Source organism: Sorghum bicolor, chromosome 7, assembly GCF_000003195.3.
Source record: "Sorghum bicolor cultivar BTx623 chromosome 7, Sorghum_bicolor_NCBIv3, whole genome shotgun sequence".
In the NCBI taxonomy this organism is placed as follows: domain Eukaryota; kingdom Viridiplantae; phylum Streptophyta; class Magnoliopsida; order Poales; family Poaceae; genus Sorghum; species Sorghum bicolor.
The window spans coordinates 1,024,933-1,050,706 of record NC_012876.2 but is presented as its reverse complement, the minus strand read 5'-3'; the positions used below and the strand labels follow the sequence as shown (position 1 = coordinate 1,050,706).

Here is a 25,774-nt window from a genome sequence, read left to right as displayed (position 1 = left end):
ATGGAGGACAAACCTGCATCGGGGACGCAGGAAGGTCAGGGTCTATTGTAAAGGGGAGTCACACTGATAGAGAGAATCTTTCTGACACAAAGAAGTAGGCCCAGGAGTTGGCAAGCACAAGTCATCATGTTATGTTTCCTTTCTAGGGGTTTACCCCATAGTAATTTTACCAGGTCACCTAGGTATGGCCTATAAATACTCGGTGACTCTTGTAAGGGTGGATGGTATTTTATTAGGAATGAATTAATGTGCACTTAATCTGCTTACTTGCTAGTTCCAAACCTTCATCACTCTACCCTCGTTGCCTCTCATCTTACTATGCAAAACACTGACCTCTCCCCACGAGAGCGAGAGACCATGAGTGACCTCACATACTACCGATATTTACCCATTTGCTGCTTTGAGTTTATGTTTAGGTTTTTTAGGTACGCCTATTCACCCCCTACTCTCTCTAGGCATTGTAGATCCTTTCAGAAGAACAAGGTTTAAACTTATATTAAGTCTTTATTTGATTACAAGTGTCAAGCTTCTATTTTTACCAAAATAACTATTAAAAATAGTAAAAAAATAGATTAGTTAAAACAAAACTTTCATTTTTTTTTGTTAAAGGAGAACTATTAGAAACAATATCATAATATGAATGTTATAACTAATATATACCTCTAGGAAAACTTTAGGTAAATCGTGAAACATTAACTATTAGAAGTGATATCATAATACAAATATCATCATCATATATACCTCCAAAACAACTTTAGCTAAATCAAGAAACATGTTCGATATATATCTTTTTGATGCGATACAGGTACTCAAACTTTTGAATTCTAGATCAAAAATCAATTATTATCTGTCATTATCCATCTTTCATTGGGCGTCACAGATTGGGCATTGTTCGCCTTTAATCAAGTGTCGGGTGTCAATGTAACGCAACGATCAAAGATCATCGTTCAGGTAAAGTTTAAGTCTAATTCCAAGCCCTACTGTTGAATCTTATGTGTGTTGTAAGCCATGTCTAGTTCCAATTTGCAAGTCATGTCTCCTTCAAATTGGGATAGAAAATATGTAAAGCTATCATATACATAAGAAGAAACAAAACATAGAGAAGATAACTCAATACCCAAATTTTATTGTAGTTTAGGGCAATATATGCTACATTGCTATTGTTTTTATTTTAACACTATATCTAGGGTCTTATTTAGATATTCACTCAAGGACCATAAATTACTCCGGATGCCACTGTTTGTCATCAGAAATAAAGAAAGCAGGGGTAAAATGGGCATTTTTTTAGTTTTTTCATACTAACGACAGTTATGCATGTAGGCAAATTTTGTTGTTGGACACTATAACACTGTAACTGTTTTCCACATACCACTAAAAAGGTTGCATTGGCAAGAAACCGTTACAAAATCATACATATTTGAAGAGACACTAGAGTTTTCATCTCAAACAAGGCACAAAACATATAAATCTTGAGAGAAATACCCTTACCCATCCTATATAGATATTGCCATGAACACAATATGAATGAACTTATATCTAATATGAGTTGTCTCCTTTGTCATTTAATCTTTGCTTGACATTTCCACACTTATATATTCTTGATTCATCTTCAACCTTGATCAAAGATAATTCACTATCAAACTCTTCTTGATCATGCAAAGCAAGCCACACTTGAGACCAATCCAAAATCTTTCACTCATGTCTCTTTTGTCATTTGCCAAATATGCTTGCTTTCTCATGATACTATGATATCCCATAACATATAAGCCATTTCATCAATTTCATTTGTATTGCTGTCTTCTTCAAACTAGTTTGTTTTCATAATTTTCTAACACAACAATACTAAATCTTGGCTTCATTTCAACACCATGCATGTGGAATACCAACAAGCTTGCCTTCTTGTTGAACCTTTGATACATCTTGTTATGAAATATTCATGTGTATGCAATATACTTAATTTCATATTCAACACTTAGCAAACTTGTTAGTCCTTTAATTGTGTTGCCATTCAACTCACCAAAACTCATTAAAGGGCTAGATGTACTTACAATCTCTCTCTCTTGGTGATTGATGACAACACAATTAAAGCTTACAAGAGATTGATAAACAATAAGATTTTTAATCCTATGATATAGAGAGCTCCCCCTAAATGTGTGCATTGAAAGGAATTCAAATTTTGGACTTAAATGCCAAATTCACATATTTAAGAAGTGTGGGAACTCTCCTATATCTTAGCATTTGTGGGGTGCAAGGTGTCAATAAGATAAATGTGATGCTCATGACAGTTTATGCACTCTGGAAGTTGCTAAACTGCCATTCCGTGGAACCTCCACGTTGAGGTGCGGAACCTCCATAAGTTGTGCAATTAGCACAAGTAAACAATACATCATTCAAAGTATGAATGTCACACACTGGCATGAGCAATCCTTATCAAGAGAATCAATTTAAACTCTCCTTGCCCAAACCCACAATTTTGAAAAATCTTACATGCCTCTCTTTTACCCCTTTAAATCCACAAATCAATCTGTCCTCCCTTACACTCTCCCCCAATATTTCTCCCCCTTTGGCATTAATCTATAAAAAGGATCTCTCCACCAAAAGGAAGAAATAATGGTAGATAAGTGAGGGCAGGAGGTAGGTAAAAGTTCAACATATAGAATTTCTCTCCTAAGTTTTCTATCAAACAAAGTATGCAACACTTTAAGTCAAGATTCTTGAGAAGTTAGCATATTTAGTTTATACCTCACTTAGACGACAATTAACATGAGACAAACTCACTTCATCATCACAAGAGGTATATCAACTGAATATCTAACTCATTCTCTAGTAGTCACCATAAGAACAAACTCATGGTGTGACCAAAAACATTCTATACACATGCACACACTAGCATGTAAGGGCCTAGATGCACAAAGGCAACACAAGTGTTCATGGAGCGATATACCTTTGATCTAAGCTTCATAATCTCCACCGTGATCATGAAATTTTGAGTTTAGTGCTTTCATGGGCTTTCCACAATGCAAAAAAAAAACTTCATTTGTACCCATCTATCTTGATCATAGGAGATATCACAAGCTTGTGTTTGACTTTAGTTGAAAGTTCATTGCTAGCTCTTGTTGTCATTATGAGATACCAATTGAAGACATATTTCTTGATATACCAAATCTAGAGATTATCCACTAATACCAGTTGAAATATGATCTTCACAATTGAATGACATCAGAGTATTACATGAGCAATATGATCTCCACCAATTTATGATCTTCAGAGCAAAACAAAATAAAAGGAATAAAGTCAATCTCATAAACCCATGTCTGAGACAGCAAGGCTAAAATAAATACAGATGCAACTATAATAATCACACAGAGTGGTGAGCCTGGAATAGACAAACTAAGAAAGAGCATGTCAACCATGCATACCTGCATTTGCAAAACAAATGAACTTCAGTTCAGATTGCAACAAATACATTTCTCATAATAGCTATGTTTCAGACATCACTTCATGCCATAATATTTAAGATGGATTTAACCATACATTTTAACAGAATTTAAGATGGTTTTTTCTCATAATATGATCAATTCCCAATACATTGGTAATTCTAATCAAAACTACAGGACCTCTGAGGTATTAGTTAGCAGCAAGGTACATACACTATTATGAAAGGTATTGATGCTTAGCTACGGTCGCTGCTACCCAAGATATAAGAGCAAAGCCGCTGATGTGCTGCTGTCCACCTGCTTTTACACAAAACTGAGCTGCTCCTGGAAATCGATAAACAAAAGACCTCACATGGTGCTCCTCTGAACTGCTGAAAACCGCAAGCAAAGAGAAGGTAGGACGGATAACTCAAATTATGTCTGTATGGTTTTATTTCTGACTTGAACACTAGTGGTCACTGAGCTCAACAAATAAAAACAAAGAGCAGATAACTCAAATTGGCGGATGTGTATATTCTAGCATGATTTGTTTTTGGACATCTAACCAATCAAACAGCATGATGACTAGCTTCCATGATGAGTGAGGCTGGAGACTAGGTTTTCTCCAAACATGACAATAGACCACTAAAAATGTCATATCAATGTGCTTATGTAAGCCTACTTTAACTGCTGCATGAGCATAGCAGCTACTGTTCACAAAAGCATATCTTCGTGGATTTATTCCAAGATTTAATAGCGATATGCTTTCAATGGTAGATAACTTACGTGTGTCCATATGTGTGAGTGTCTACATTATACTGTGTAATTCTCAAATAAAAAAATCTATTAATAATTCTGGAGTGCATTACTGTTCAAACCTTCTGTATTTGTAATCTCTCTTGATTACCTCATACGTTGATTAGTTGAGGTTTAGATAAAAAAACATGTGGACGGATTGTTTATTATTTGACTTCAAGATGTTTTATAAGTTACCTAGAGCAGCAAGATTAATCTTTTGCCCATTTGTTGTCACATCAGCAAGTGTTGGTAGTCAAATCATATCTCGATATGGGATTACTGAATTACTATGCTAGCATTGTAGATTACTAGACTGTGAAACAGACATTCCTTGGTTATTTTTAAACTACAATTTAGGTTAGCATAAAAGTTTCTCTGACACTTAATTGCTTTAGAAAATAAGGTTCAAATAAATTTTAATTTTATCAGGCTGAATAGTGAACATATTTAGTCACAACTTTGAGAGAAATTTTAATATTTAACCCTTAATTCACACACTTCTTAATATTTGACATCTAATTTATATAGACCTTTCAAATTTTGACCCTATGCATATCAATTATTTCTTATTTTTTTCGAAACTCACATCAATTCTTTCAATCAGAGGGATTTCTCATATTTTTCTATCCTTTTCTATTCCCAAATATCTCTGTGCACTCTTGAGGCACGGGAAAAGTCAAAGTCTATTTGTTTGTCTGACAACAAATCAGCAAAGAGTACTTTTAGCTATTGTTTTTCAACGTGCCAACATACACGTGCACACGCACACATGCCCATCACTCGTTCGCGCTGCCCTGCCCTCGGTTATGAGTCATCAGCAAATTAGATTCCACTCTGTATGGTCGACTCCGTCGATGTCGTGGTGAACCGCCTACAGCTCGCGTTCAATCATAGACGCTACGCCTGCCGCGTTGAGGCTGGACCTGGACCTCGAGGCGCTTGACGACGCTAGCATGCGGCTCTTGGACTACCTCGACCACAACAGACATAGGAAGGTGAGGTGGATGCGTTGGTGTTGTGTACTGCCGGGGAGGATCAGAATGGTGCATCGTGCGGCAGGAGCTCAACTCCGGGCATGGCAACCATGCAAGGGCGAGTAGAGAGAAAGAGGGCAAGGGAGCTAAGACCGACATGGGCGGGCGTGCGAGTAGGGCGGGCAGGGGTGGTGCATGCCCCTGGCACCAGGGGCCGACATGGGCCTCTGGGCGTCAAGAGGCCGCTCCTATGCGTGCGCCTCTAGGTCTGGGCGTTGCGGTTCGGCCAACACTTTGCGCAGGACCGGTGTGTGCGGTGCATGCTCAGGGACGAGCTGTGGTGTTGTGGGCCCGTAGTGCTCTCCGTGGTAGCGGTCGCCATGTGGCTATGAGTAGCTTATTGGTTGATCGCGGAGATGACAGCTTTGTTGAGTCTTATATAGTACACCTCCCGTCTGTAGGTTATATCCGTAGGAGACCTTTGTTACGTGGTAGATTCATACTATGTTTGCGGTCTTCATAGTAATTTTGCAGTTGAATAGTAGAAGACATGGAATGTCTGAGTTAGAAGTAAAACCCTTATCGAGTTATCCTCTCTATACTTCTACTATCGACCCCATACTAGATTGATCCTTCCCTATGTTTAAATATTGTTTCCACTTTAGATCTTGTCCCTAGCATAGTTTATATTTCCAACTGAAAGGTCCTAATATGGCTAGAGGGGGGTGAATAGCCTATTTAAAAATTCTACAAAAACACTAGAGCAAGAGGTCAATAAATAACAAAGCGAAGCTTTTTGCTCTAGCTCTAATGGGGTGTTTGCAAGCCACCTACCCAACAATTCTAGTTGCTATGATCACTATGCACACAAGAACTAAGTCTCTACTTACACTAGAGAGCTACCTAAAGTTTCTATACAAGAAGTAAGCTACTCTAGTTTGCAAGAAAGTAAAGAGAGAGAGTTTGATCTTTTATACCACCACGTGGAGGGGATGAACCAATCACAATATTATGAAGTCCAATCACCGGGAGAAATCCAATCAACAAACACAATGGAGACACAAGATTTTTCTTCCGAGGTTCACGTGCTTGCCGGCACGCTACGTCCCCGTTGTGTCGACCAACACTTGGTGGTTCGGTGGCTAAGAGGTGTAGCACGAACCTCATCCTCACTAGGACACCACAAGAACCTACCCACAAGTGAGGTAACTCAATGACACGAGCAATCCACTAGAGTTACCTTTCGGCTCTCCGCCGGGGAAGGTACAAGACCCCTCACAATCACCGAGAGATGGCCACGAACAATCACCAACTCGTGCCAATGCTCCTCCGCTGCTCCAAGCCGTCTAGGTGGCGGCAACCACCAAGAGTAACAAGAAAACCGCAGCTAGAACGATCCCCAAGTGCCACTAGATGCAATCACTCAAGCAAATGCACTTGGAATCACTCCCAATCTCACAAAGATGTTTAATCTATGAAGGAGATGAGTGGGAGGTGTTTGCTTAGGCTCACAAGGATGTCAAGTATGTTAGAATGCCAAGAGTGTAAGTCCCAAGCCGGCCAAACACGTATTTATAGCCCCTCAAACAAATAGAGCCGTTGGCTCTTTCACTGGGCGAAACACGGGGTCACCGGACGCTCTTAAAGGGGCACCGGACGCTCAGCACCAGTGTCCGGTGCTCCAACGTCAGCCGCGTGTCAGAGTCTAACGGTCACCTGCAGTGCACCGGACGCTGAGCAAGTTAGCACCGGACGCATCCGGTGCACACCGGACTCATGCGCAGAGAGTTCCGCAAACCTGCGGGACACCGGACGCTAGCCACCGGACGCACCCTGAGCGTCCGGTGCTCACCGAACTCGTGCGCAGAGAGGGTCGCCAAGACGCCCGCACACCGGACGCGCACCACCGGACGCTCAAGCCAGCGTCCGGTGCCTATCGTCCGGTGCCTTACCCTAGCTGGGCTAGGCACTGTCTGCACCGGACGCTCAGACTTAGCGTCCGGTGCCTCAGTGGCCAGCGTCCGGTGAGTGTTTTCTCAGCGAGAAACACTCCCGCGACTTCTCCAAATTTCCCACCGGCGCAATAGAAAATATGCACTTCATTTTCTCGAAAAGCGCCGAATCCCGCCTCGCAAGCTCGGCGGGAGGGAGAGAGGAACCCATCCTCTCTCTACCCTCGAAACTCCACCTCCTTCTCAAAGTGTGCCAACACCACAACGTGTGTAAACCAACAAGCGTGCACGTGTGTTAGCATTTTCACAATCATTTTCTTTGAAGGAGTTAAGTTAGCTCACTAGGTTCTAAATGCATGCACATGAACAATGACACCTAGTGGCACTTGATAACCGCTTAGCCAAAGAATTCCCCTCTTTATAGTACGGCTATCTATCCTAAATGTGATCACACCCTCTATGGTGTCTTGATCACCAAAACCAAAACCCTAAGCAATACCTTTGCCTTGATCTCCATAGGGTTTTGTTTTTCTCTTTCTTCTTTTCCAAGTTGAGCACTTGATCACCTTGTGGTCATCACCATGATCATCACTTGCTCCATCACTTGGCATGTACCAGCCTCATTGAGTCTACACACACTTAGTATAGAGGTTAGTACTAGGGTTTCATCAATTATCTAAAACCAAACTAGGGCTTTCACCAACTCATTCACCCTTTTATAGTCAAGTTAGTACGTAGTTGACTCACACTTTTTTCTGTGGATACGATATTCAAAACCTTTCGGGTGAAAGCTACACGATATCCGTGCGCTTGTGGACCATTTCTGTTCACGTTAATAAATACCAACAGCTACCATAGCTTTAATACGAGCATTATGCAAGTAAAAAATTAGTAGGGCAATGTTATTTGGTAAGTTATTTGGTACCCAACCCCACCCGCCCGTAGGGCAGCCTTCCAGTCTGACGTCTCGTAGTGTCATCTTTTAATCATGTAGCTTGCTATGTTATAGGATCTCCCACTACAAAAAATCTAGGTAGCTTGCTATGCTATAGGATTTCCTACTGCAAGAAATCTGGGCTTCTACGATGATTGTTAGGGTTTTATGATGATAGATATCAATGACAATAGTTGATCGTCATAAAATATAAAACTATCATATGTGGCTGCCAGGATACAAATCATATGTTCTACGTGGACTCTTCACGTCCATGTCTCCTAGACTCATTTTAGAATTCAAGAAAACACTTCAAAACAGCAACCAAATGTAGCCTCTTCATGGTTCAAACCTGCACCGTATAGCCGTATAAACACTCTTTTTAACATCTGGACCTTCAAAACAACTACTACAGAACAAAGTGGCCTTAGCATGGTTCAAACCTGCACGGTTGCACCTCAGCTGTTAGACCAAACGAGACTGAGGTAACCAATCGAGCCAAGTTTCTGTTGGTACTAGAAAACTAGGCGCGGCTTTGCCATGCCCCCTAGAGACATGGAGTACGCTAGCCCGTGTATATTTAAAAGATGACACTAGAGACACTATCATTCTAGACATATTCACTACTACATTAATTTTTACAGAGGCGGACATTTTGGATTTTAGGAGGCGGGCAAACAAAACGTCTCCAATGAAGGCGGTTGTCCTGTCCGCCTCGGTTAATAAATTCAAAATAAATAAAAAAACAGAGCCCACCGCTGAGCCCATTTCTAAGCCCACCGGTGAACCCGGTTCCAGCCCAACACCCCCTCCCCGAGTTCTCCTCCGCACACCCCTTCCCCGAGTTCTGCCCCGCGCACCACCCACCGCACCACCCACCGGTAAATGTTGACTTTCTTGCACTTTATCCATACATTTGCTTGATTGTGTGACAGTGGAAGTGCTGCTATTTTTTTTGTGCATTTTTGGTGCATGTTGATATGTTCTTATATATATGCTTGTTTTTGTCCTAACAGGGAGCAGGGGCGGTGGAGGTCGGGGACCGGGACACCCCAGTCCCGGTCAGGGACGGGAAGCCCTCCATCACCTGTGATGGGTTCTGGACGTCTTGACACTCCTGGAAAGAAATTACGCAAGGCAGCGGACTTTAAGAAGGTTCAGTTTGTCGCTGGTCTTACTGAAGCTCTTGATTGAAGCTCTTGATTGTTAGGTTCAGGGTGAATGGTGGTATCGGACAGAGGGTGGTGGAAATGAATCAGGGACTGAATCAGGGACTGGTATATCGGAATCAGGGACTGGGTATATCGGTCTATCCTAGGATGGTCGCGAACTTATTGTAATAGTTTGGTTGTGGAAGAGTACTAATTGCAAACCATGATTTCGTATTCTGTTTTAGTTTTATAATGATATAATTACCGATGATGTATCTTGATAAACCAGCAAAATCCGGGTAGCTTTGGCAACGGCTTCTACTCCACGTAGGATGTGTATTCGTCCTTAAACTAAGGCCTTGTTTAGTTTATGCAAAAACTAAAAACTTTTCAAGATTTTTTTGTCACATTATATAGTTTATCTGTAAATTACGAAATAAATCTTTTGAGTCTAGTTAGTTCATAATTAGACAATAATTATTAAATAAAAATAAAAGTTCTACGGTTTAGGCCTTGTTTAGTTCCTTATAAATTTTGTAAAATTTTTTAGATTTTTGCTGCATTAAGTATAATTATCTATAATTTGTGAGATAAATTTTTTAAATTTAGTTAATTTATGATTAGATAATATTTGCTAAATACAAATAAAAGTGCTAAGGTAGTAAACAAGGCCTAAAGAGTAGCGGTGATGTGCGGCGGCTTCCTGGTGAGCAGCGGCGTGGGCAGTTAGGGTTGGAGCCCCTGCTGCCTGCCGATCTGCCCCTATAGGCCGTGAAGATGGCCCAAGGTAAACTACTGCGCCCTGATCTCCCTCCCTGCTGTTCACTGCACGCCCGATGGGTCATGCTGGGCCCAAAATGAACGTGGATTCATTTCCAATTCCTATGGCTGGCTGGATCTTTTTGTTTTATTTTTTTTATCTATCTAATTTCAGAAACAATTCGTATAAGACTTAGTCTTTTATAATTACGTGCTGTAAAATTAAGTACTCTTATAACTTTAACTACATTTGTACTTCTGATAACTCTTTTATTTTTTGTAATTGAACTCAGGTGACGAGACACGAGTTTATTTAGTGGCTATCTTTGTCCAACCTCTCTCCTTCATCCCTCCGCACCCTTCTCTCTTCTCGATGCATTGCCCGAAACCCTAGCTCCACCGATCTCTCTCCCCAGCCTAGCCAGGGAGAGGAGATGGAGGCGTCGTTTTGAAAGGTTGTGCTTGGTCAGTCCATTGAGACCATTAGCGTCGTGGTAAGGAAGGTGGAGGCCTAGTTGAGGATTCAAGTTTGTGGTGTCAACGGTGGAGGAATTTGGTCAAGAGGAGGGCGTTGGTGTGGCGATTGAAGGGCCTCGCATCTACTTGCATTAGACCATGAAGTTGGCGTGGAGGTCGTCGTGGGAGGCGCCCACCAAGTTGGCTAGGAGGCCGGCATGGGAGATAGGGGTCAACAGATTTGAGTTGCCGAGATGACCTACGTGGTATGGCCACTGACAGACTTGCATTGTGGTAGCTTTTTTTGGCGCGACGAGGTGTTCTGACTGGTAGCTGGGGGACGTGCCTTTGTTGAGGCAACTAGGTTTGGGAGCTACTGTGTGAGTTGTGTTTGAGTTTGTGTGGTGTAATAAGGAATAACTATATGCATCAGTCTATGAAGAGGGTGAGATATTAATATATTTCTTTTTAAAAGAAAGCTATCAAGGCCGGCTGACATGCACATGATGCATCCAGCACAGATTAACTATTGTACTTTATGGATGTCTTTTACATCCTTAAACATTATGTGGGGTTAGAATAAATCTGCAGAGTTGTTTGCGGGAGATGGCCATATCATATAGGAACTGATTGTCAATCTTGTGATGCGTAGACAGGAAAAGGACAAACTATTCTAGCCTTTTTGATTGAGATGGAGTGATTGTGGCTCATATATATATGATGCATTGATAGTTGTGATTTAGAATTGTTTGGTGAGACATAATGTAGCTTCCTATAAAATGGGAATATCCAAAATTCATGTGAAAGTTCAATTTTGTTTACTTCTAACAATGAACTAATTGTTTCATGTAACTTGGACTGTTGGAGGAATATTGGTTAATTTCCCATGTTTTCTAGAAATAGACGGATTGCTGAAGTAAAGGAGAAGGAATAGATAAGGACTTTGGAGGAGATACTCTTATGCTCTGGTTGTTCAGAAGTTTGTTGAAGCTGGTGTTTCTTTGGTTCCAGCACTCTCACACTCCGTCAATTCTTCTGGAGGAGTTTGATCACTAGGCAGAAATTGTGGAAGAGAAGCTTCAACATTTGCACTCGCCTGAGGCCTATGAAATGATCGAGAATCACCTCGCTCTCATTCTGACCAGGTCTATCCTGCACCTGTGATGTATGGTTATTTCCTGAAGAGAGTTGATCAGAGATTTCAGCTTGAGAAGACCATGAAGAGCCTCCCTTGGGGATCAGAGGATGAAGATGGTGCTTTGAATCAAGTTATGATGACTGACTAGATGCCTTCAGCTCAGGCTTCTATCATCCACAGATAGGCTCGTGGATTGCATCTGATTTCAGCGCAGGATGGCCTAGCCAATCTTCTGGTTTCTGACCCGGCGTGCAATAACAGATCAATATGATTTTGTGACCTAAAAAGGAGCAATTAACTGAAGAAATGTTAGATCTCATAAATAGTAATATAACACAACACATTAAGCAGATCAATATGATTTTGTGACCTAAAAAGGAGTAATTAACTGAAGAAATGTTAGATCTCATAAATAGTAATATGAACACAACGCATTAAGCAGATCAATTCATGGTTGGTAGTTAGGGCTTAAGGCTCTGTAGTTGTCTTACGATCATGGCCATGCGTTGAGATTAGAACCTATGCCATTTCATTCTCATAGTTAGTTATGTATGACTGCTATTGATTTATTATGACTTTATTCAAGCAACCTTGACTGATGAGCATTGGTATTTGACATTTTGGTATATTCTCTTTGTTTATGGCATCGTAACAGACCATTGGGCTAAAGCCAATTATGCGATATTTCCAGCAAACCCTAAGCTGTTCCAGTTGAATTTATATTGTTAGTTAACAAATGAATCTTATTAAATGTGCAATGTTCAATCTATATTTTCGGTTTGACTTTGCATGGTTCTCACTGATGTGGCAATGATGGTGTCAGAGCAACCACAATGTGTGCCATAAGACTATCTCCAACAATCGTCACCCAAAATACAAGACCCATTTGTCCAAAGACAATCGTCACCCAAAATACAAGACCCATTTGTCCTTTGGGTAGCGCTACAGGTAAAAGGTTTCATACATATTTTTAGTCTTCTCCAACAACAAGACCTAAAAGACAACACTCTCTGCAAATGGGTCTCGAGGAGAGAGGATACCCAAATTTGGGTTATGCCTCTCCTGATACCCAAAATGGGTCTTCTGTATGGGTACTCTGTTGGAGACTATAGGTATTGTGTTGGAGACCTATTTTGGGTTTGGGTTTCCAAATGGGTCTCCTGTTGGAGATAGCCTAAGGTAGTCCATAAGATTAAAATATTTGCTATCAGGTAACTGGAACATTGTGAGACTAGTCCATAGAGGAGTCCATAGCAAAAGGTACCCATAAGCCTATGGACTACCCATAGGAAATAAAAAAATGTTATTTTTTCTCACTCCTCCCTCTCTCTTTCTTGGCTTTGCACAAAATTATAAAGAGAAATAATTCTTTATTTTATATGGGACTCACCTTATGCACTAGTTGTTGGCTGACACATTGTGGAGACAACAATAGCTATTGTCTACTGACACAAAAGCTGCTCATATGTTTAATCTATATACATTGTGGTTGCTCTCATATTGCTTCGTCATGCTCTTCTCATTGGTACTTTTATAATCTACCTAGCATTATTTCTCTATTAAAATTGACACCAGAAACGTTTGGGCTGACTATTTCCTCACGTCGGTCTAGAAGCACACCGGCACTGTGTGGCTGTGAGGAACGATAGTTGAGGGGCGAGAGAAAAATGAAGTTGCGTTGGCTGTGACGAATGGAAGTGAGGGCACGCAAAAAAAAAAAAGGTCACCCGATGAAGTCGTATTGTTCTGTTCCATTGCAATGCATGTTCATAATCTTAGTAATAAATAAAGATTTATTAGATCCATGCCATTATAATTTTTGAAGTTTTGATTTACACCAATACTATTTACTTATTTGAAAACGTACCATTATAATTCTTCCTTTGCCATTTTCTACTTATTCTTGGCCCTACACGCAAGTGACTAAAAGTCATTCTCGTATGACTTAAAATACCCCTGTTGCTTCTCCAAAATCCACTTCAACCTGCCGATGTTCTTCCTCCTCTCCCCCCACCTTCTCTTGCTGAGTAGTAGCCGCCACCATTGATGCGAGCTGGCAAGCCGTGGTTGCCGCGGCCACGCGTGCGCGATGGTGAGCAGTAGTGGTGCGCAGGCGAGCAGCAACAGCTGCAGCCACGTGGGCGAGATTCCCTGTCAACGGAGATAGCCGCCATTGCAATGCCCCATCACAATCACCGAGATGCAGACCACGGACGCGTTTCTTTTACACGCGTTACTATAGATACTCTCATCTATATATATCTCTAGATTTGAGGTGTATATGACCAGATAAAATGTATATAGACAAAGTATATGATCATACTAGACCATCTAGAGTGATATATATGTTAAGTATGCATACATACATAGAGTATACGGTTATACTTATTGTATATAATATAGTAGTGGCATTTTAGTAATATATTTAACATATAATTTTTTTTGAAAAAAATTCGTGTGATAAGATCTAGAGTATCTTAATATGAGTATATAAACATACTCGAACCGATAAACAAGTATAAATACATACATAATGTGGTTTATTGAAGATGAGAGTAACTACACGTACGTATAGAAAGGAATACATATATATATATATATATAGGATAATTCCTTTTTACGCCAGGAGTATTTACTCCTGCGGTAGGCACGCGACGTCAAGTGAGAGCCCGCGCGGCTTCGTTGCTAACGGACGTTCATCCGTCGTTTGATGCTGGTCTTGTACGTTGCTGTGTTTTAGCGATGCCGGTCTCGTACGTTGCTGTGTTTTAGCGGGTTAACTAACAAATCATTATCCGTTAGACAATATAATCTAATATATGATTCTATTAATATTACGATAATACACAGGGAAATACTCGTGGTCTAACTAATTTCTGCACGTATTCACAGATCACAGACGATGGTTCCATCTATATGTATATCAGATCAACTAACTTCGCTATTTTATTGCTATCAAGTCCATTAACAGAGTAGGATCAAGTCCATTAACAGAGTAGGATCACATATATCCATCGATACAATAATTCTGAAATTGTCAGCCACGTACTCGTATATATACTCTAGTTCTCAAAATATATCACTGAATAATCAAGTCCATTAATTAACAGAGTAGGATCACATACTGAGAGAGCGTATGGGCACATACTTTCCTGGTCAAATATGTATCCGTACATACTCCAAAACCAAAAAATATTACTCTATAAAAAAAACCTTTTTAAAGAGCATGGGCAACTACTTGCTATGAAATACATGTATCCATCAATACTCTAGTTCTGAAATTGTCACCCACGTATCCATTCATACTCTGGATCTGAAATTCTAGCACTCAGGCCTTGTTTAGTTCACCCTGAAAACCAAAAAGTTTTCAAGATTCTCCATCACATCGAATTTTGTGACACATACATGAAACATTAAATATAGACGAAAACAAAAACTAATTACACAGTTTAGCTGTAAATCACGAGACGAATCTTTTGATCCTAGTTAGTCCATGATTGGATAATATTTGTCACAAACAAACGAAAGTGCTACAGCACCGAAAACTTTTCACTTTTCGGAACTAAACAAGACCTCAATAGTAGATTTCACTGACAGATTACAACCACAAACTGAGGGAGCGTATGGGCACATACACCATGTCAGACATGTATCCATACATACTCTGATTCCCAAAAATATATATTATTATACTACATTCTCAGTATACAGAGTATGGACACATACGCCATGTCAGACATGTATCCATACGTACTTCAATTCTAAAAAAATATACTATACTACATTCTACTGACAGAGTATGGGCACATACTGCATGTTCAAAAAAAAACATGGAACTACAAGGGTATTCTCTCTAGCAAGTACGCCCTCATACTTTGAAATTACCACTTTTCCAAATTCTAGAGAATCAAAAGGACACTTCCATTAAGGTTAGATCGACTGAAACGATCAAAGAAAACAAGTACATGGGACAGTTCACATTCTGAATATTAACCTATACATACATAACTAAGTTTCAGGAACCAGCTAACAATTAACATTTTTTCCCAATCAAGCCAATAGCTTGGATGCCTGTCAGACATGTATTCATTTGGTTCTTCTGCCGCATCTGGGCAACCTGAACCGCCTCTGTTCTTTTCCCTGGTCACAGCACCATGAACATCCTCTCTGCAAGAACTACTGTACGTTAAAACAGGCATAATCTGTATATCAATCTTTAGGTATCATACCTTGTTTTTTCCTCATGACTAGGTAGCATGCCCGTGCGTTGCTACGGGACAACAAAATTTTTATACGAAAAACATAAAACACATGATAAGATAACAATACTATAAAATTAAATATCAATGTTAAAGTGGCATTTAATCCAAAAGGCAAAGTTCGCAAAATCATACCTGTGCATTGCAACGGAAAAAAAGACAATGATACTTTTAAGTTTACATGTGTGTTTACATTTAGTTTTTAGCCAAAAATTTCTTTTACACAAGTGTCAATGAAGCAAACAAATGGTGTCTAGTTTTTTAGTGGTCAAGAAGTTCGAAAGATGATTGAAAAATGATCATCAGCCACCACATTCATATCTATCATCTCTCATCTCATAAATCATAATTGAAAAGAGTAAAAGGTGGCTAATCTCTTCATGTGACAAAATTTTGCGTCGTTGGCCTCCCTGCCCCCCCCCCCCCCAGCAGCCATGGCAAGCCGCCGCCCTACCCCGCAACCACAATCCATGACCGTCGATGCCACTGGACCACCACGCCTCCTCCTTGCCCTTCTCGGCTGCCTCCCTATTCTCACAGCCCGCTGCCGTCCGCCATCCCGCATCCCACTGCCTCGTGCCACCACCACTGCCACACGCCAGGTGCTCAAGTCTTTGTTGGGTGCTTCATCGGAAATGATCACCCAACAATGCCCACCCTTCTCTTCCCTTCGTGCAGTGTGAAACCAAGCACCCAAACCCTGGCTATATTTGTATTCAGATCTGATCTAGTTACAAGTGGACATGTATCCCTTTCAAAGATAGCAAAGATACATGTGCACACTCTGGATCTGCACTTGCGATTTTGTATGCTTTGATGTGCTTTGCAGAATAGTTCTATGTATCTATCTAAACATAAATAGTCTACCCATATAAATATATGTACGCTTAGTCCATGTGGCACAATGGCTTGTTCCTCTTATAAAAAAATATTTGATACATGATGCATTTGACAATGCTGGTTCATGATGATGGAACCTATATATTTCTCATCCCCTTCGCTAAAAGAAAAAATCCAGCTTACCGGTAGGAAAAGAATGCATGTGAATTGTAGTTGATCTGTGATTTCCATGCAAGCTTCAAAGCTAATTGTTGGTTCTTAATTCTGCATTTCACTTGTAAAAAACTCTTGTCATGGAATTATACAGAATCCCCACTTTTGATATTGTGAAGAGAGTGATCAAGACTGAAATAATAACAACTAAACCTTATTTGCTTCTCGCTAAGCAGCTGTAGTATGACGTCCACCTTGCTGTTTCACCCCCTTTGTGTCTTCACCGACTCTGGTTATGAAACCTACTATCAAGGGTGAGATTTGCATAATCAATCACTACAATTTGAACATATTCTTCTATACACCAAGTAAAATCTATGACGTGTTCCTTCGGTCAAAACTGGTGCTTTCTTTGCTGTCAAATCAAAATGATAAATAAACCATTCAACATAGTTCTTTTTTCTACAAATTAAATTGGTTGATAAATTTCATGAGTCGCTCCTTTACTGAAACTCAACTATTAAATTAATCAAACAACCTATTTCTATAACAACTTCTGAAACCATTAAACTTTATTGTAGAAAACTCATGAATGTCATTGTACTCAAATCAAGTCTGCATTGAGATTTTGGCGCTGCAGCATGATACAAATTTGATAAAGGTGTGCATTCCAGATGCAAGACAGGTGTGTATGGCTTCCAATCCATACCAATTACTGATTCGTCAATAATGGGTAAGATCAGAAAATTTAGAGTATGGATAAATATAATGGATAAAAAAAATGGATGGCAGATGTGAGAACGAGAGGCTAGAGCTTACCTGATAGAGGATAAGCATATGGACATGGGGTGTCGAGCGCTGTCTCCTGTATGCATGTAAGCCTCCTTCGAGTTGTCCTACAGGAGTATCCAAACCCATCTGCTCTGGCACCATCAACGACATGGTACAGATCAAGGACGGGACTCGGGAGTAGTATCTTAGGAAGTTGTTCATCCCGTCGCGAGAGGGTCCACCCGAGCATGGGAAATTGTGCCTCCCATGCGGCGACATGAGGGAGAGGGGCAAACATGAGCGCAACGTCGACGGGGCCAGCGAAGAACCCTCAGGCCTAGGTGTAGCGGCGACATGGTGAACAACTTGTCGCTCTCGAACGATGAGGTGGCCGCCAAGGTAGCCGAGGCCGTGGACTCATTAGCCAGTAGGAGAACATAGGTGGAGGTCGCAGACTTATTTCCTACGAAGGTCGTAGGGGAGAGCTGCGGGATCGGGAGGGTGTCGAGGTTGGGCGACGACGACCTAGGCACCTTCCTTTTCTTCGGAGCCTGAAGGGAGCAGGAAGACAGCCACGGCAGAAGGGAGCAGGAGCCGTGATCAACGCCTTGCGCGGCGTTGTTTCCTACGGAGGATCGCGGATCAGCGTTGCGGGAAGGAAGGTCCCATCGGTGCCTCGTATTGCAGCGGCTATGGTGTGGCAGACGGATGAACCAAAACAACAATTGTTGCACCAAAAAAATGTCCACTCTTTAGTCTTTTTAGCTGTGAGAGAAGAGATTTCCTTCTGAATCTGCAAGACCGTGGATGACAATGACCTCCACAACGTCCTCATGCATAGTAGAACGAGCTGAATGCAACCACAAACAAGTATGTGCAGACGTCCCATATATATAACCTCAAGCGTAGTTTTGGATCCGATTTCTTCGGTTTTAGTTATCAAGCCAAAGCTGCTACGACGATTATTAAATAAAAATACACGTATATCCCGGCATTTATGGTATATACGTGCGGCCTCCGCGTACTCGCAACTAACGGGCCGCACCAGTTGTTACCCGGACGTCTCCGTCCGTACGACCGTGGAATTGGATGGACCGACTCCCTCACGTTAACTCTCAGCCGAGAGTACATACTACCGGGAGTACAGAAAACTCTTTTATATATATATATATATATATATATATATATGACGCGTTTTTTTACACGCGCGTGTAGTTACTCTCATCTATGTATCTCTAGATTTAAGGTGTATATGACCGGACGAAATGTATATAGACAAAGTATATGATCATACTAGACCATCTAGAGTGATATGTATGTTAAGTATGCGTTTTAGTAATATATTTAAAATGTAATTTTTTTTTAAAAAAAATTCGCGTGGTAAGATCCTGAGTATCTTAATATGAGTATATAAACATACTCAAACTGATAAACAAGTATGAATACATACACAATGTAGTTTATGAAGATGAGAGTAACTACACGTACGTGTATAAAGGAATTATATATATATATATATATATATGTACACGTATATTGGTTTGACGAACAACGGGTCTAGGCACTTGGAAGACGTAAAAAATAACAAGGATTGGGAAGAAGAGGAATTAAAACAGTGCGAGTAGTAACGGGTATACTTTGAAAATTATACAAAACCCCATAATAATAATAAATAAAAGCATTGCTTTGACGGGTACGTCAACGTTCCTGGTCGACGGAACGGATCCGTCATTGCTGAAGGCTGGCGAGCACAAGCCCGAGACCGAGTGTGGCGGGGCTGGCTGTCTCCCTCCACCGCAATCCCGACCGGCGACCGCGTCGTGGGTTGGGTTGCTGCCACCCTGTCCCTCTCTTTTTTTTTTTCGCTGTCGCTTGGACCAATCCCCTGCAGTGCACCGAAGCAGGCCCAGCCCGCCTCGCCCCCGACCTGCTGGCTGCTGCCGCCCACCAAACCAGAAGAGAAGAGAACGGCCGAGCCCAACCACTCCACCACCACCACCTCTACCTCGGCGACGAGTCCTCTGACCTCCCCTTCCTCTTCTCGTCTCGTCTCGTCGTCAGCTTCTCCGCCTCCGCCTCCGACACCAGACGAGAGGAGAGAGGGAGGGAGGGAGAAGGATCCCTCCAACCCGACCCACCACCGCCGTCACCACCGCCGCCCGGATCTCCTCCGACCCCACCGCCGTCGCCGACACGACTCCAGGTCAGGTCAGGTCAGTCTCCACCTTCCCTCCTCTCTACCTGCGCCTCAAACCCCCCCGCTTCCTCTGAATCCTGCCTCCCCGCTAGGGTTACTTCACCGTCACCCACGCGGATCATCTCCTCCCATGCTCTCACTTCCTCTCGCTCCTTCCATCCATCCTAGGGTTCCGCGCCCCGAATCTCCCCAGCAGCCCCATTCCCGCGCCATCCCTCCAGCCTTAGACGGGACCGCGTCCCCGCTCAGCCTCATTCCAGCCGCGCTGCCTCCCAGCGCTTGCCACCTCCCCGCGTCCACATAGATTTTGCTTCCTAGCTGCCATGGGTTGCATCCAGCAACCCCTGAACTAAGCAAGCAAGCAAGGTAGAAACGTACGAGTACTTAGCTGCTCAAAACCTTTCTCGTTCTATTTAAGCCTCCTCTTGTTATTGTCTCAAGTGACCATCATTCAAATCCTAGGTTAATTACGGTGCTATTCAACTATTAGTTTATCACTATCTGGATGTCTCCTGTTGATACGGCCCCTGGCTGCCATTGCAGCAAGCTAGCAACACCACTGCTGACTGTTGCCGCCTGCTCAGTTGGGAAATGCCTTTTGCTCCCCCTCCCCCTCTCCGAGCTGTTCTTGCTAGTGCTAGCTGGCGTACTCAGGACATCCATTGCTCAATTGCTGTAGGTTACGTACTTTACGGCTTCCGACATAGCTTCTCTGGCGTTTACGTGTAATCGTACATTGTTTGGTCTTCAGCTCCAGCCTCCAGCATCTCGTTTGTTTGGACGTAGGCGTTGCGCTGACGGCATACCCGGGAACCATAACGGCTTTTTAACCTTTATGGCATGCTAATGAATCAGAAAGAGCTAAATGGAGTGCACCAAAACAGAAAGTTAGGACAAATATTCTCTCTGTTTGTTCTTCACACCCTCACCGTTGTCTGTGTTGTCTGTTCAGAGTCGGCACATGCAGATTTCTCTTTTTGGCAAATCAGGACTTACAATTATTTGTTCCTACCGAAAAAAAAAACTGTCATTCTTATGCACACACGCTATTAGTCAATACCTAGAGTGCCAATCAGGATATGCATGTTCTATATTAAAAAGAGATGTCACGGTGCAGATGGAAATGGATTATAGCTTAGCAAATGTTGAGATTACCACCAATAAGTATGCACCGGTAACAGTATGTGCCTAGTGAGAACATCTTGTACATTTTCAATGAGCTACAGACAACATATATGGATGTCTTTCATTTTCAGTAATTGTGATTTACATGGCCTCACCCACACACGTATGTTTTCTTGAACAGGGTTGATGGATAACCTCTCTCCAAGCACTCTGCTCAACAGTATCTCGTGTCTTGGCGCCTTAACATCTGATGTCTCTACCGTGAGACCCAAGCCTATTCAGAAGTATTGCAAAAATGTATATGATGTCTCAAGCATCGTTAATCCCCTTGTTGAGGATCTTTGCAAGTCTCCTGAAGAGCAACTCAATGAGGTCCTAAAAGATCTTGACACTGCTGTCAATGAAGCTTCAGGCCTTATTGGAAACTGGCACCAGACAACCAGCAAAATATATTTCGTAAGTGCATACGACTATACAAGTTAATATACTCACTCTTCACTTGTTCACTCCTCTTTCCATATATTATGTATTTATGTTTTAAGACTTATGCTTCCCAAGGAAAATCAATCTGTCGTCAGCAGTGCATCCTTTCCAGTTCTTACTAGGAAACTCTAGGAAGCTGGTTCTCTTTTGACTCTTTGATGTGAAAAATCAGTATCATACATGCATTTGCTAGATACAAATGTTTCACATTATCTGTTAATATCACTATTTAGCCTCGGTCTCCCTCTCTTTTTTCTTGTTGTCTAGCATTTACACCAGGCATGAGGCTGGCGCTATCATCTTAATAACTTGAACTCTGGGCCCTTGAAATATCATAACATTTTAGCTCTTGTTTGTAGCATAGATACTTAACTAAAGCATTTTAAGAGTCATATATTCAACCTTCAGGCTAACACTGATTTTAGTTGGCCATGTCTTGTTTTAAATAAAGTTAACATTCCTCTGTACAAAACCTTTGAAGTGTGCTGGCCATTGACCTTGGTTATTGGTAAACAGCCAAGATGTTCTAGCCAGACTTGCTTGAATAGCTTTAAATGTGCAGTTGACATTTTTATTAGTTAATATATGGTTTATCTAGTTATCATACTTGTTCAATGGAAGCAGCATGTAAATGCATAGTATGTAGTATATACAAAAAAGAAAGGGGAAGCCATCATAAGGTTATAAGCATTCATGTAGGAGGGAACTTGAACGAGTTGGTGGTGATTCAGTTTTATCACATATACTGAAAAGTATACTCGCCCTTTTTACTGGATATTCCTTGATGTTTATGCCATTAGACATGGATCCCTTTTCTGCCCATGTTGGTGTAGGTGAAATCTGAATTCTGAATGGTTTCATGCTCATGGATTTGCCACCAAACTTGACGTGTTACTTTCTTTGTATATTGCAAACTTTAGCTATTTAGCTAACCAAACTTGATGAATGCCATAAATATTGAAAGCTACTCCTGCATTCTGATTTGGTAATGTTCTTATTACCTTAAACAGGGTTGGCAAATCGAGTCAGTAATATCAGATATTCAGGGATGTTCCCTTCAATTGTGTCAGCTGGTCAATTCGCTCTTGCCTTCTCTGACTGGTCGTGCCTGCACGTGTATTGAGGTAATTAAAGTGATTCCTTTTTATTATTCATAGAAGGATACCCTGGCTGCGTGACTTTCTTATATAGAAATAAATCTGTTGGATTCATGAGTTGGGCCTACATGTTCTTCCATCAGTTCTGGTCAAAATTAGGCAATGTAATGAAAGAATCCAATAAAAAAACTAATAGAATATTCGATCAAATTATAAGATGATGGAACGGCAAAACAAATAACATTATTTGGATGCCTTGCATTTTTGATTGATTGAATATAGTAATTGCACCTAGTGGGGGATGACGTGGATAGCTTATGATGTGGATAGCCTGCATGTTGAGATTGAAAGCTAGTGGGGCTAAGATATATAGATGTAGACTTAGGTATAGATTTCTGTTTGTGACCCTAATTTTTCTTCCGCACCCAATCTAACTCATCTATGATTTTCTACTCTTTTGTAGAAACTCCAGGACATCAATTATGAGCGCATGTTTGATCTGATTAAGGAGGTTGCCGTGGAACTTGCAGAGACAAATGCAGTGGGTTCTGAGAATCTGTTGAAACTGTCAAGTTTGTTGAGCTTGTCAACAAACATGGAATTATACATGGAATCTGTTTCCCTTGAGAATCTCAGGACAAGAGCACTACGCAGTGAGAATCGTGAAGAACTGGAGCTAGCTGAGCAGATGATTCCACTGGTCAACTATATGCATGACCATCTTCTCAGGGAAAAACAACAGCTAAGCATCAATGGGGTGCCTATTCCTGCTGATTTTTGTTGTCCCCTTTCCTTGGAGCTGATGTCTGATCCTGTTATTGTAGCGTCTGGACAGACCTATGAGAGGGTTTATATCAAGTTATGGCTTGATGAGGGTTTTACTATCTGCCCAAAAACACGCCAAAGACTTGGCCACTCCAATTTAATACCTAATTATACTGTGAAGGCTCTGATAGCTAACTGGTGTGAATCGCATGACATTAGGCTTCCTGATCCTATGAAATCATTGAAGTTGAACTTCCCTTCTGCTGCCTCCTCCCTTCAGGATTCAAGTGCTGCAGGTGGCAGCCCTCTACATCCTAGTGTTGTGTCAAGGGCTAATATTCCTGGGTCCCCAGAAGCTGATGTGTATTTGAGAAACTTGAATGGAGCATCTCCTCCCCATAGTTTGGCCAATCAGAATTCTCATGTGCATGAGGTCTCGACAAGTCAAACTTCAGAAAATGCAAATGGTTCTGCACCAGATGTTTCAAGGTTATCTCTTGCAAGTTCGGAAGCAAGAGAGTCTAGTTTGGAAGGAAGGCGTGGTGGTTTGATTGGACAAATGTCAGAACATTCTACGGAGGAAGCATTTCAATCTTCTAATTTGGATAGGGATCTGCAGGACAACTTGGCTAGCTCTTCATTGAATGGTAGTCTTCCAAATAGTGGTCAACTTGATGGGGAATGTGACAATGGGGTTACAAGGGTTCCAAGTGATAGGACAAATTACAGTAGTGATGCATCTGGAGAGGTTACAGATGGTGGTGGTGCGCCTGTGGCCTCTTCTGTTCCTCAAAGGGAACATTTAATCCCTCCAAGATTGGGTCCTAGAGGACAATTTATCAGGCGGCAACCATCAGATAGGGGTTTCCCCAGAATTATATCTTCCTCAACGATGGATGCACGGAGTGATCTATCTGCCATTGAGAATCAGGTTCGGAAGCTGATTGATGATTTGAGAAGTGATTCTATAGATGTTCAGAGATCAGCAGCATCAGATCTTCGTTCTCTAGCTAAGCACAACATGGAGAATAGGATTGTCATTGCAAACTGTGGGGCTGTAAACTTGCTGGTTAGTCTTCTTCATTCACCAGATGCCAAAACCCAAGAACATGCTGTGACTGCTCTTTTGAATTTGTCGATCAATGACAACAACAAAATTGCTATTGCAAATGCTGATGCTGTCGATCCTCTCATTCATGTCCTTGAGACTGGGAACCCTGAAGCTAAAGAGAATTCAGCAGCTACTCTTTTCAGTCTCTCGGTTATTGAAGAAAATAAAGTGAGGATTGGGCGATCTGGTGCCATCAAGCCTCTAGTAGACTTGCTAGGAAATGGCACCCCACGAGGAAAGAAAGATGCAGCTACTGCATTGTTTAATCTGTCTATTCTTCATGAGAATAAAGCTCGCATTGTGCAAGCTGATGCTGTGAGGCACCTGGTTGAGCTTATGGATCCTGCTGCTGGGATGGTCGACAAAGCTGTGGCTGTGTTGGCAAACCTCGCTACGATACCAGAAGGAAGGAATGCAATTGGGCAGGCACGTGGCATTCCAGCCCTTGTTGAAGTTGTTGAGCTGGGTTCTGCAAGAGGGAAGGAGAATGCTGCGGCTGCATTGCTTCAGCTCTGTACAAACAGCAACAGATTTTGCAGTATAGTTCTTCAAGAGGGTGCAGTGCCCCCTCTAGTCGCCCTTTCACAGTCAGGAACACCGCGGGCGAGAGAGAAGGTTCGCAGCTTACCACAAGCTATTTCTTAGGTTTAGAAAATGCAGCACACTTTTTTAATCACTGTGCTAATGCTGATTTAACGAACTCTGATTTGCTATTTTTGTTGTGCAGGCACAAGCGCTTCTGAGCTACTTCCGCAGCCAAAGACATGGGAATTCAGCAAGGAGATAGCCTTCTGATTTTTCTTTTGTTGTAGTGTACATTAAGGGACACCTTTTATGCCCATCATCGCGATTGAGCTCCTGTTGACTGTTGTTGATTGGCACTGACAGATGCGGTGGCTGGAATTATGCAGTGTCCTGTGCTCTGTTTATAGATTGAGATTGTTATGCTCATCTCATGTAAGTGTTGTGGGCGGTGAGTGTTGTCTGTTGAGATGGTATCTTTTCTTTTTTTTCCGTTTTTGAGGATTTTTTGTATAGCTTATCCATTGGTAGCAACTTACATATATTTTCACCGATTTTGCCCTGTATATTCTATTAGCTGTGGCCTGTGGAATTATGATGGTTCGATGGTTGTACAAGTTATTATTTGATCTGTAGTAGTAGTACCAAATAAGGCCATGTTTGGTTGCAAAGTAATTTCGAAGTATTGGATAAATACGCTTTTTGTAAAATACTTTGGTTTTTAAAACCCTGCCGGCTGTTTGGATAAAACAAATCTTTGTAAAATCGTGGTTCTGTCAAAACTCATGACCTCTTTCTTTTTAGATTATGGTTTGGCTTATAAAAACTACAGTTTTGTGGTACGACAACTTTCAAAAAAATGTCATTTAAACA

General features: G+C 41.5%; 1 protein-coding gene across 1 annotated transcript; it reads left to right on the top strand.

The window, feature by feature from the left end:
• On the top strand, window positions 1-25,550 carry LOC8064368 (U-box domain-containing protein 4). Its single transcript, XM_002444856.2, has 9 exons — window positions 1-34; window positions 881-951; window positions 9,091-9,170; window positions 9,285-9,351; window positions 19,493-19,814; window positions 21,105-21,379; window positions 22,417-22,530; window positions 22,967-24,994; window positions 25,107-25,550. Exons 1-9 carry the CDS (start codon window positions 1-3, stop codon window positions 25,164-25,166), a joined length of 3,051 nt encoding a protein of 1,016 aa, XP_002444901.2. The 3' UTR covers window positions 25,167-25,550.

Excerpts from the sequence above, each read along its gene's own strand:
- LOC8064368 (XM_002444856.2), top strand. The coding sequence starts at position 1 with ATGGAGGACAAACCTGCATCGGGGACGCAGGAAG. Across the intron at positions 22,531-22,966 it reads GTGCCTGCACGTGTATTGAG|AAACTCCAGGACATCAATTA; the intron begins GTAATTAAAGTG and ends ACTCTTTTGTAG. Across the intron at positions 24,995-25,106 it reads CACCGCGGGCGAGAGAGAAG|GCACAAGCGCTTCTGAGCTA; the intron begins GTTCGCAGCTTA and ends TTTGTTGTGCAG.